This window comes from Penaeus vannamei, chromosome 19 (assembly GCF_042767895.1).
Source record: "Penaeus vannamei isolate JL-2024 chromosome 19, ASM4276789v1, whole genome shotgun sequence".
NCBI classification, from domain to species: Eukaryota; Metazoa; Arthropoda; class Malacostraca; order Decapoda; family Penaeidae; genus Penaeus; species Penaeus vannamei.
The window spans coordinates 30326940-30339439 of record NC_091567.1 but is presented as its reverse complement, the minus strand read 5'-3'; the positions used below and the strand labels follow the sequence as shown (position 1 = coordinate 30339439).

The 12500-nt window shown below is 43.0% G+C and overlaps 2 protein-coding genes across 6 annotated transcripts in view; one reads left to right on the top strand and one right to left on the bottom strand.

Moving 5' to 3' along the window:
- LOC113825296 (uncharacterized) overlaps positions 1-11465 on the top strand; it is a 44361-nt gene extending 32896 nt beyond the window's left edge. The window contains exons 3-10 of the mRNA XM_070134181.1: positions 4027-4226; positions 4541-4688; positions 5729-5851; positions 6314-6547; positions 6784-6954; positions 7670-7880; positions 8294-8571; positions 9152-11465. Of these exons, the coding sequence (XP_069990282.1) occupies positions 4027-4226; positions 4541-4688; positions 5729-5851; positions 6314-6547; positions 6784-6954; positions 7670-7880; positions 8294-8571; positions 9152-9379 (1593 nt within the window). The 3' untranslated portion in view covers positions 9380-11465. The remainder of the gene's footprint in view (positions 1-4026; positions 4227-4540; positions 4689-5728; positions 5852-6313; positions 6548-6783; positions 6955-7669; positions 7881-8293; positions 8572-9151) is intronic.
- Positions 11466-12388: 923 nt separating this feature from the next.
- LOC113825263 (serine protease inhibitor 88Ea) overlaps positions 12389-12500 on the bottom strand; it is a 42068-nt gene continuing 41956 nt past the window's right edge. For all 5 annotated transcript variants that reach the window (XM_070134180.1, XM_070134177.1, XM_070134176.1 and 2 more), the window contains one exon: positions 12389-12500. This exon is cut by the window's right edge and continues 237 nt beyond it. In XM_070134180.1, coding sequence (XP_069990281.1) covers positions 12456-12500 — 45 coding nt within the window. In that variant the 3' untranslated portion in view covers positions 12389-12455.

The following is a 12500-nucleotide window of genomic DNA, read 5'->3' as shown; positions in this document are numbered from 1 at the left end:
GCCCCGTTCTCTATCCTTTCCCCTCCTCTCTTATCTGTCGTCTTTCCTTCCCGTTTCCTTTCCTCTCTCTCCGCTCCCTTTCTCTCCTCTCTTTTCCTTCTGCTTTTCTCTCTCTTCCCTCCCTTCCTTCTTCTCCCCTTCCCTCTTATTTTCCTCTGCTCACTCTTACCCCCTCTTTCCTTCTCCTTTTTCTCTCCACTCCCCCATCTACCCTCAACCCCCTCCTCTCTCATACCCCACCCCCTTCCTCTTCTCTCCTCCCTCCACCCTCACCCCGCTCCCTCTTCTCTCCTCCCTCCACCCTCACCCCGCTCCCCCTTTCCTCTCCTCCCTCCCCCCGCTCCCCCTTTCTCTCCTCCCTCTCCCTCCAGCCCCTCCCGTTCTCCCTTCTCTCCTCCCTCTTCCCTCCTTCTCCCTCCACCCCTCCACCCGCTCCCCCTTTCTCTCCTCCCTCTTCCCCCTCCTTCTCCCCCTTTCTCTCCTCCCTCTTCCCCTCCTCCACCCCCACCCCCCACCTCGCACCGACATTAGAAAACGTCGTCTTGGGCAACCTCTGTGTCTGTGTCATGAGGATGTGGCTTTTTCCCGGGTTCCGATTTTCAATTGTTTTCGTGAGCGGAAGGTTAAGTAAGCCCGTATCCCCCCCAAATCGGCTGGCCCAGTTTCCCTTGCTCGTTTAAGAATAAGTCTTTTTTATATTTGTTTTTTCTTGTTAGGTTTTTTCTTTTCTATGTTTGATTTCCTCTTGTATTTCACATTTTTATTTTTATTTATTACTATTATTATTATTATTATTTTTTTTTTTTGGGGGGGGGGTTCTTGTTACGTTTTTTCTTTTCTATGTTTGATTTTCTCTTGTATTTCACATTCTCTTTCTCTGTCCGTCTGTCTTTCTGTATCTCTGTCTGTCTGTCTGTCTGTCTGTCTCTCTCTCTCTCTCTCTCTCTCTCTCTCTCTCTCTCTCTCTCTCTCTCTCTCTCTCTCTCTCTCTCTCTCTCTCTCTCTCTCTCTCTCTCTCTCCTCTCTCAGTCTGTCTTTCTGTATCTCTCTCTCTCCGTCTGTCTTTCTGTATCTCTCCCTCCGTCTGTCTTTCTGTATCTCTCTCTCCCGGTCTTTCTTTCTGTCTCTTTCTCTCTCCGTCTGCCTTTTTGTATCTCTCTCTCTCTCTCTCTCTCTCTCTCTCTCTCTCTCTCTCTCTCTCTCTCTCTCTCTCTCTCTGTCTTTGTGCACAGATGTGATAGATTCGTGGAATTTTTACCTCGATGGAAGAAGCTGTAAAGAAGTGTCATGACGTGTCGAAAATAGCCATTATGTACAAGAAAATGTTCAAGTAATTTTGAGAAGTCTTGTCATATATTTTATGTAATCGCTAAAATATATAATAAAGAATTGTCTGTGACAAAGCCAGATAAAGATTTAAACAAGGAAAAAAACATGATCCAAGTGTAAAATTTGCTGCTAAAGGCCGTGAAAGTTTTGCGGTTCATCTATTTTTAGCAGGGATCGAAAAGAACGACACAGTTTTTTTTTCTATTTCGTTTTTGCTAACTTGAAAAGAACAGGTAGCTTCATTCACAACGGTGAAGAAAATGTATGATCGGAAGGTGGCAAGAGTGCGAACGTGATTTCATTCATTCCTTTGACCTGGTTTTTTGGTGCCAACGTTGTTATTTAGATATCTGTTTCACTTTGTAAGATGTTCCTTGATGATCGTTCACATGCCTTATTATTAGATATTTTTAGATTGTTTTAACATTTCATTCTTATGTAAAAGAATAATAAAAAAAGAGAAAAATGCGGACGAAAGCGATCTGATCGGAATTGAGATCTGGCAACCCATAGCATCAGTGAAGCCATTGAAGAAAACGGATACTCATCGTTGAGGCGTTTGTTGTAGGGGTGACTCTGTTATTAGAGGCCCTGGCAATTTTCTTTCCGCCGCAGGCTAAGTTTGGGCAGAAAGTATTTTTTATTGTTGCGTTTCTAGAGAGTTGATCTTCCATGGTATGCAAGATGAGCCTACTTTGTAGTATCTGTCACTGCAAATGACCCATATACGGTTTGTTTGTATGTACAGAGATATTTTTTCCGTAGTCACGAGCATCGGTCTTCCATATTAAATTCACTGGTCATCAACTTTAGGCTCGTTACCTATCTCTGCTCGTTCACATCCTTAACCCCCGCTCCCCCTCAATTCTCATCTCTCAAACGATGTTTTCCCTCTATTATAGGCATCCATCGCCGCTTTCTTTCCTTCTTTATGTGTGTGTATCTTGCGTGCGTGTGTGCATGTATTCATATTTGTGTGTGTGCGCGAGTTCACGTTTGCGTGTGCGAGGAGACCCACTATGACTCCATACACGATTTATGAGCCCATTCAGGAGAGCAGAACACCCAACTCCAGGCGAAAAAAGGTATGATCACTGCAGCAATAAACTACACGTTAATTTAAGGTCGGAAACTACCTGGTATTGACAACAGTACTCTGGGCAACATCACTACAACCAGAATAGTATACCATCACGTACACTACCATATATCACGTACGACATGCCCAGCGAAATTCCACGTCTCTACGGTTGCAGGCTCTGTACGTGACAATCTCTACCGTACGAAAGCGGCCTACATCCGGGTACTGGATTCGGGGGAAATATTGTTGATCACGGATTGGCCAATACCGAGACACGCACCCAGGGTAATTGGCTGCAGGGCGGGAGTTCAAACCTCGCGGGGTCAAAGGTCGCTTGACTGTGTGAGAGAAAGGGGAGGGAAACAGAGGGAAGGAGGGAGGGAGGGAGAAGACGAATGACATACACATGCATGTACACATAAGCACCGAGAGATGGAGGGAGAAAGGAGAGACGAGTGATGATTAAAATATGCATGTACACATGAATATAAGCACAGAGAGAACAGGCGAATGTTAGTTTATATAAACATACATGTCCATACCAATATAACCACACACAAATTACTTGTGAATAGAAAATTAAAGGTAAGAAAGTAAACTATGATGTGTATGAACGAATTAGGATAAACACACAAGCTTGGGAAGAAAATAAATTCAAAACTTATTTGCAATGTTTCTATTCAAATACATACTAGCGTAAATAAACGCGCAAGCTTATGCAAATATATAAATAAACAAATAAATGTAAGCATTTTTACAGGTGCATTCATACATCCATACACACATACGGAAGTGCATATATAACAAGGGTGAATAAGTAAACAAATAAATAAATGAGAAGAAATTAAGCTAAAAATAACATATTTCCACAGAATAAAAGCGATGTGAATGAACCATAAAACAAATGCAATGCACTGAACAGGATGAGGTCAGAAGAGAAAGGTTTCAGTCCCCCCAAAAAAGAAAAAAAAACATAAATGAATAAAATAAACATAAAAAATGAAAGCTTCACACAGCACTCACATCAACAGAAGCAATAACCATAAGACCAAATACCTGTATGTTATTACTAAAGCCAGTCATTAAATCGTGGAGAAAACGTGGCAAGGTTACTTCCCCGATTTTCCGAGGAAATGTGCGTTGCTCTGGGTCAGGACATTGACTCGAGAGCGCTAATGGTTGCACATTTCTTCGAATTTTTACTGTAAATGGCGTGGGCGGGATTCGTTTAAGATTATGTGTTCGGGGGTAAACCGGTCACGTTAGAAAGATGGCGTACTGTCACGCTTCCACTGCTTGCGGATGACGGCGCCATCTGTTGGTCGTCGCTTGAGATACGTACTGCACACACTCGGATAAACACACTCGTACGAATACACGTATTTAGATACATGAATGTGTGTTTATCTTATTTTGTCTTATTTTCCCGCATTCTGAAATCCTCTCTATAATGCATATGTGTTTAATGGGGATCAAATAAACACGCACATATAAAGATTTTAATTGCTCCTACTCCTTGTTATTAATTTGTTAATAAGCTCTACTTTTTGTTATTACTGCATCCTAATAATCCCCTTAAAATGATCTAAACTAACCTTTGCCTCTCCTTCTCACAGGTCCTGGCCCTGAACGAGGTGTTTGCCACGCAGCCTCACATCCTCCACGAATACTACCCTAAGCAGGACCTTCCTTGCGCCGTCCTGCCCGCCGACACCTCCTCCTTCTACACCTCCTGCGGGAGTAACACCTGGTATCCTGCCTCGGCCCAGCTCAGCTCCACCGTCTGCTGCGACCCCGAGACGCTGGCGCCTGTTTGGTGAGTGGAAACAAGTGGGAAAACCTATCTCCTTTATTCCCTGTGTTAAGAGTTATAGCGTAGGTGTTCCCTTATGTTGCAGTTCCACTTTAAGCTGAATCTATAATCTATAATAATTATAAACTCCCTCGTCTCATTTTCAAATTCCGTTCGGAGACACGCGCAGACGAAACCTCTAAATGTAGACGAATACAGTACAGTCGTACACACCATCATTCCCTCCCACACTGCAAACATACACCCAGACAACATGGAATCAACACAGAGACGAAATCGTAGCCTCACGACCCGATTTTCCCTTCCCGACGTCCCAGGTGCGAGAGCCTCCCGCCGAAGTACCCCGAGGAGGCGCGAGCGGCGGGGCAGACGGCGATACTGGAGAGGAAGATCGACACGGAGGCGGACCCTGACGCCGTCGAGAACAACGAGATCGAGGGATCCACGAAACCCGCGGCGGAGGAGGTAGGTTGGGTCGAGCCGAAGAAGATTAGGATAGAGACAGGAATAAAAATAGAGATGGAGATTAAGATAGAGATAGAGATAAATAAAAATAGGGATGGAGACTAAGATAAAGATAGAGATAGAGTCAAATAAAAATGGGGATGGAAATTAAAATGAAGATACAGATAGAGACAGAAATAAAAATAGAGATGTAGATTAAGATAAAGATAGAGAAAAATAAAAATAGGGATGGAGATTATAATAGAGACAGAGACAAAAATAAAGATGGAGATTAAGATAAAGACAGAGATAGAAATAGAGACAAATAAAAATAGGGATGGAGACTAAGATAAAGATATAGATAGAGACAAATAAAAATAGAGATTTGAGATTAAGATAGAGATAGAGACAAATAAAAAATAGGGATGGAGACTAAAATAAAGATAGAGATAGAGTCAAATAAAAGTGGGGATGGAAATTAAAATGATTGAGATAGAGACAGAAATAAAAATAGAGATGGAGATTAAGATAGAGATAGAGACAAATAAAAATAGGGATGGAGACTAAGATAAAGATAGAGATAGAGGCAAATAAAAATGGGAATGGAAATTAAGATGAAAGAGATAGAGAATTAAAAATAGGGATGGAGTTTTTAAGATAAAGACAGATAGAGATAGAGACAAATAAATAGAGATGGAGATTAAGATAGAGATAAAGATAGAGGTAGAGGTAAAGATAGATATGATATATTAAGTTTCTGCCGATGTATAAAACGACACAGCTGTTTATGTTTTCGAAATCGAATGAGAGGAAGGTTAAAGGGAGATTTGGTGTGAGTTAGGCAATCGGAACTAGAAATAACATCAAGTTATATAACCTGTATAAATCTGTTATTATTCTTTGGATAACGAAAATATAAAACGCTAAAAATAAGAGTAATCTAAAAGCAAAGAAATAGAAATGGATTGAGAAACAAAAGAACCACTTTCGAGGGATTCCTTTGACTGCAATGTTTCGCGAACGCAGCTCTCACCCTCCTTCTCCCGCCGCCTCTCCCTCAGGACAGCAGCGCCTGGTCCTGGCTCAACAGCGCCCTCGGCTTCTTCGGCTACAAGAGCGTCGGGGATCTCATCAAGAACGTCGACATTTTCTCCATTCCAGGAAAGATCCAGGCAGCCATGAAGGTGAATATTGAGCCCTTAGGCAGAGGCTTACGTAGGCACATATGGGTACACACCGCCACACCCACCCACCCACGAGCAAAGTCTATATAAGTACTTGTACAGACCTTGCCCACGAGCACACAATTACGCACGCGCACATGCACGGGCGCGCACACAGACACACGCACGCACACACACACACACGCACACCCACACTCACACACACACGCATTATATAACGTGTATGTCCCTTCACATATGCAATGATCTATTTACAAATAGTTGGACATATAAACACAGACTAACCAGTAGACGTACCGATGAACCTCGGTTTTGTTCCCGCTCGCTAAACTAAACTAAAATAATAATAATAATAATAAAAAATAAATAAAATAAAAATAAATAAATAAAGACAAGCCAAGAAGCTCCCTCTGCCCCCAAGAAAACTCACAGCTCACCCCTCGCCCGCTCTCTCCCCCCCAGACCTACAACGACGAGATCTCGATGGGCCAGTGCTACATGGAGTTCACCACCTACAGCGTCTTCAGCAGGCAGGACGGCGTGTTCTCGTCGCTCATCCGCACCCGCAGAGACATGCCCTTGGCTTGGGAGGAGCTGGAGCAGGGGCTGAAGGAGGAGGAATCCGCGCCCTTCGAGGGGGTGGAAGGCGCGGAGGGCCGAGCCACGGCGCCCCAAGGCCAGAACGCCGCCATACAGGTACTGCGTCCCAAGGACTTGTATGGGGAACCTGGGGAGCGTTGCCTAAGATTTGTGTATATTCTGTTGTTGTTATTGTTAATCAATTTATTTATTTATGATTATTTATTCATCTAATTATTTATTAATTATTATTATTGTATTTGTGTGTGTGTGTGTACGCGCGCGTGTGCGTGCATCTCTTTATTTACTCTCCCTCCACCCCAGTATCTGACCGCTCTCCTCTCCTCCCCCAGAATCTGGTCGGGGGTCTGGTAGGAATTCTGGAAAGTTCGCCCACCACCAGACAGTACGCTGACGTCATCAAACAGCTGATGCCCATGGTCATGCAAGTGTACAGCGCGGAGGACCCCACGTCTGCCATCGCCTCGTTCATCACGCAGACCCTCGGGCCCTACCTCTCGCAGGTAAGACCCCCCCTCCCTCCCTCCCTCCCTCCCTCCCTCGGCCACCGTTTGTTGGACTGGCATTTATTTTTACTTATAAACTCCTTTACCGATGAGTAACGGATAGGAACTTGAAGTAGACATTCATATATATATATATATATATATATATATATATATATATATATATATATATATATATATATATATGTGTGTGTGTGTGTGTGTGTGTGTGTGTGTGTGTGTGTGTGTGTGTGTGTGTGTGTGTGTGTGTGTGTATATATATACACCCAAACATTACGTTTTAACTATAAAACGCTAATAATTTTAATTATGAATGACAAAAATACATGAATAAAAATAAATATATATATGTATATACACATATGCATATGTTTGTAAAACCATAATAGGCCTCTCTTTCTGAACTGCAATAATTAGAAACAACCAACAGGACATATTTTTCAAAACATTCAGTCTTACACACACACACACACACACACACACACACACACACACACACACACACACACACACACACACACACACACACTCACACACACACACACACACACACACACATACACACATATATATATAATATATATATATATATATATATATATATATATATATATATATATATATATAAAGAAAAACATAAACGATTCGAAAACTGCCACTTTTCCCAAAACATACTCTCCGACCGCCCTGACCCCACCCCCTTTCCCCCTAGATCCAGACGGCGGCGCCCCCGAAGTCGTCGAACGGCCTCGACAGCGACACGAAGCCCGGGCGCTGGCCGAACCTGAGCCGCCCGCAAGCCCCCAGGCCCCAGCCCACGCAGCGCCCACGCCCAGCGGCCTCCTCGGGCGGCTCCGGCGGATCACCCATCACGTCACTCATTCTGGAGATGATCAAGCAGTACCTGACGGCGCCCTCGGCAGGTGAGGGACTGGGGGCGCGTGCTGGGGATTGGATGTTGGATGAGGGATTGGATGTTGGTTGAGTGATTGGTTGTCTGTTGAGTGGTTGTTAGTTCGCTGAGTGATTGGTTGTGTGTGGAGTGATTAGTTGTTGAATGATTGGTTGATTCGTGGGTAATTATGACTATACTAATGGTAACAGCAACAGTAAGAGTAATAGTAACAATTAGAATGATAATAATGATAGTAATGATATTGATGCTAATAATAATGATAATGATTAATAATGATGATAGTAATGATAATAATATTCATAATAATAATGATAATGATCACAAAAATAATGATAATCATGACAGTGATAATGATAATGATATCGACATAAATACCAATAAGACCCTCAACGCCCACGCTAATCCAAGTCCCGCCCACAGCGCCCGCCGCCTCGAAGCCCCGCCCTCCACCAACGCGAGCCCCGGCAGCTCCGCCCACCCCCTCGTCCTCCTCCTCCTCCAGCTCTCCCATCGGCGTAGGGAACATCCTGCAGCTTCTCTTCGGCGGCTCCTCCAGGCCCCAGACCCCCGCCCGCCCGAAGCCGCCCGTGAAGAAGCCCCAGAAGCCCCCGCAGATCCTGGAGAAGCAGGATGCCAAGAGCTTCGTGGACATGGTGCTCGAGTTCATCAGACCCGTCTTCATCAGCATCATCGGCAAGGTGGGATTCTGTGGGAGTTTGTGGAAAGGGGGGGGAGGGGGGTTAGGGTGAAATCTGGGTGGCGGAGGAAAGGACTTGGGGTTTTGTGGGGGGATGGGGGGATGTTCACTATCTGAACTTTTGTCATCATTTATCATCACTTCAGAGATGTATCACCTGTTATATTGCCTAAATAACCCTCTCCCCCCAAATCGCTATCTATAATCGATGGTCTCACCCCAGTCTATCTGCACCGTATGTAACCGCATATATCCATACAGTCATGCCAATGCTAATTATATATATATATATATATATATATATATATATATATATATATATATATATATATATATATATATATATATATATATATATATATATATATATATATATATATATACATATTCAGTAATTAGTGTCACCTACAAGTACACCCTTTAAGATAGTCACCTACATGTCCACCTTAATGATAGCCAACACCGTTCACCACCTACAAATACTTGCACAATGATAGCCAACTACCAACACTTTTTGCACCTACAAGTACAGCCTCCATAAAGATAAAACCACACCCCTGACGAGAACCTTTTCCCCGCAGGCGCCCGGAGAGAGCGGCGTCGCGTCCATCCGAGAGGTGACTCGCCTGAGCTCGCTGGGTCGCGTGGACGACACCCTGGTGGAGGAGGTCCTCTCGCCCTACTTCTGCCTCAAGAACTACTTCGTCAACAAGGCCTGGACGCTGACGGAGCGCGGCGTGAGGTCGGTCGTGAGCAAGTTCAACCCGGAGGAGAAGGCGAGGATGATGAGAATGATGCAAGAGTACTGAGGAAAATGGATCGAAGGACTCGGAAGACATTTCAGGGAGGTGGAGCGAGGCGAGAGATGATGAGTTCGCAGGATGACGAGAGAGAGAAAAAATGAATAACGGGGAGAAAGTCCAACAGGAAGAAGGTCGTAACTAAGAAGGTCTTGAGAGAAAGTTGAACGAGTGTGAGACGGCGAGGAACTCTGCACCGGTGATAGGATGGCATCCAAGTGCCACTTTCAGACTTCGTGGTTTTCATCATGGGGTTTCGTCACTTTTGAAAATGCGGAAATGGTGGATGGTAAAGTTTCTCTCGATATCGGTAAGCATCTTTCGTGGGAACATATTGCGATAATAGAAGTCAATTTAATAAATAAAAATACAAGAAAACGTTTGTAAAGAGAATACAAGATAATCAAATAACCACAAATCGATTAGCCAAGACCACGCTTCCCAATCCCTCTTTCTAAACTTCACAATGATGAATGAAAAATAAAGAAAAAACAAAGATGAAGAGGAAGAAAAAGAAATGAAAAAGTGATGCATCATACCTTGATATCCATCACTCGAAAACACTTCCGTGTATTAGAGGGATCGCTTGTGTAAATATTTTTTTTCTTGCGTAGGGATACTCACGCGCTTTACGTGAAACTGTGGGTGACTTTGGGCTCAGATCATGTTCAGGGGAAACAGACGCGGGTGCAAAGAGCGGCCTGGAGCTGCTCATGTTATCGTCTTTGTTGTTGTTGTTGTTATTGCAGTTGTTATTTTTTTCTTGGTTCACTTCCCCCTTCCCTTTCCCCCAAACCCCTCCCTCCTCCCGTATCCCTCACTTGCTCTGTGTATATATACAGACCTTTCACATGATGCACATAAAGTATTAACTTGTAAGAAAGGGAATTATGATAATAATAATGTTATTATTATTCGTTGTCAGTACAGTATTACAAGCATTGTATTTTTTTGTTTTACATGTTTTATTTATTCATTTCAAAATAATTCCATCCATACCCGGACACACACACACACACACACACACACACACACACACACACACACACACACACACACACACACACACACACACACACACACACACACACACACACACACACACACACACACACACACACACACACACACACACACATACACTCTTACATAGCCCTGCAGATCAAATATGTCTATTTATAAACAATAATATATATATTTATGTATGTTATAGACTTTGGAGCAATTATGTTCCAGATTCCTCTAACTCTGTTTAGTAGGATTAGATAACGTAGTACAACATATGAAGATTTATGTAAGATCGCAGATATATATGTTTTAACTTATTGATATTTTGGATGGTACGGTTTCAGACTAACAGAATGTGTGTTTCGTAACTAACAGACTATATGCCACATAACTAGCAGGATTTTATCCCATACTTATCGGAATGTGGCTAAGAGTATTCACAGATGTTTGACACCAATCCCAAAAACCGGCGGATAACGAGCTGATGTTTTTATGTGGGATATTATTCCGGAATTAGATATACTTCTTGCTAACATAAATGGAAAATGCGGTGGAACATATAAGCAAATCCCATTATGTTTATGTTAATTGTATGTTTCCATGGTTGCGTGTTTGACGAGAGGGGCCATATTGTGGTATGGATCTTGTCTTTGCATACCCATGTTCTGTACAAACCGGGGATGCACTGTTGGAACTAAATTACTATCAGCTGTGTTCACTTGTCTTTATCTCCCTTACAGAGCTACAGCAAGTCTCTTGAATCTCCTAAATTTACTATATTTTCGAGCATTTTCAGCGTTCAATAGACAATAATAACAAGTCGATAAATTTTTCTTCAGTATGTACATATGTTCTTTTTTGGATTCTGGAGAACTGTTCGTGTTACAAACAATTCCACGTTTCTTGGGAAAAGATCGAATTACAAAATCTTGGTGTCTTTAGCAAGGTCAGGTGAGCAACTTCTTCAATCAAATGTGTAAATCAAATTCCTTCTCACACATCCTACTCATATTAATTGTTAATCCCTATTTATTTACTTATTTATGATTTTATTTAAAATTACACTTGATAATAAATTTTGTAGATATATCGCTTTTTTAACTAACCTATAAGAATAAATAAAGTCCCGTTTCCTGGGATATATTGAGAGATAATGAATGAATAATTAAACTAAAGATGAATTCTACATACCATTAGTCATGCTGGTCGGTCTGTACTTCTGAGAGGCCTGTGCATAACTATATGAACTTGAACCAATTTGAGGTTAAATTTCGAGAGAACATGACCACTGCACCACAATCAGGGCACGCATCTAGAGAAGAAAGAGCTCGTAGTACATCAACGTTAACGAGTGCAATGCAAACATATTTGCGTGGCAATATATAATATATATATATATATATATATATATATATATATATATATATATATATATATATATATATATAGAGAGAGAGAGAGAGAGAGAGAGAGAGAGAGAGAGAGAGGGAGAGGGAGAGGGAGAGAGGGAGAGAGGGAGGGGGGGAGAGGGAGAGGGAGAGGGAGAGGGAGAGGGAGAGGGAGAGGGGGAGAGGGAGAGGGAGAGGGAGAGGGAGAGGGGAGAGGGAGAGGGAGAGGGGAGAGAGGGAGGAGAGAGGAGAGAGGGAGAGGGAGAGGGGGAGAGAGAGAGAGAGTGAGAGAGGGGGGGAGAGAGAGAGAGGGAGAGAGAGAGAGAGAGAGAGAGAGAGAGAGAGAGAGAGAGAGAGAGAGAGAGAGAGAGAGAGAGAGAGAGGGAGAGGGAGAGGGAGAGGGAGAGGGAGAGGGAGAGAGAGAGAGAGAGAGAGAGAGAGAGAGAGAGAGAGAGAGAGAGAGCGAGAGAGAGAGAGAGAGAGAGAGAGAGAGAGAGAGAGAGAGGTGAGGGAGAGAGAGTAAAAAACGAGATAGCTAGATAGGTAGATAGACAGATGGGTAGTCATACACAGATATAGCTATAAATCGAGAGACAGGTAGACTGATAGACAAGACTGATATAAGATATATTTATTCGCCGTCTCCAACCCGCCCAACAACAACCCCTCCCCCCTACCTCGGCTGCGACTCACGGCTGCCCGAAGACCCCCGCGAAGAGAATGTTTCGATTTAC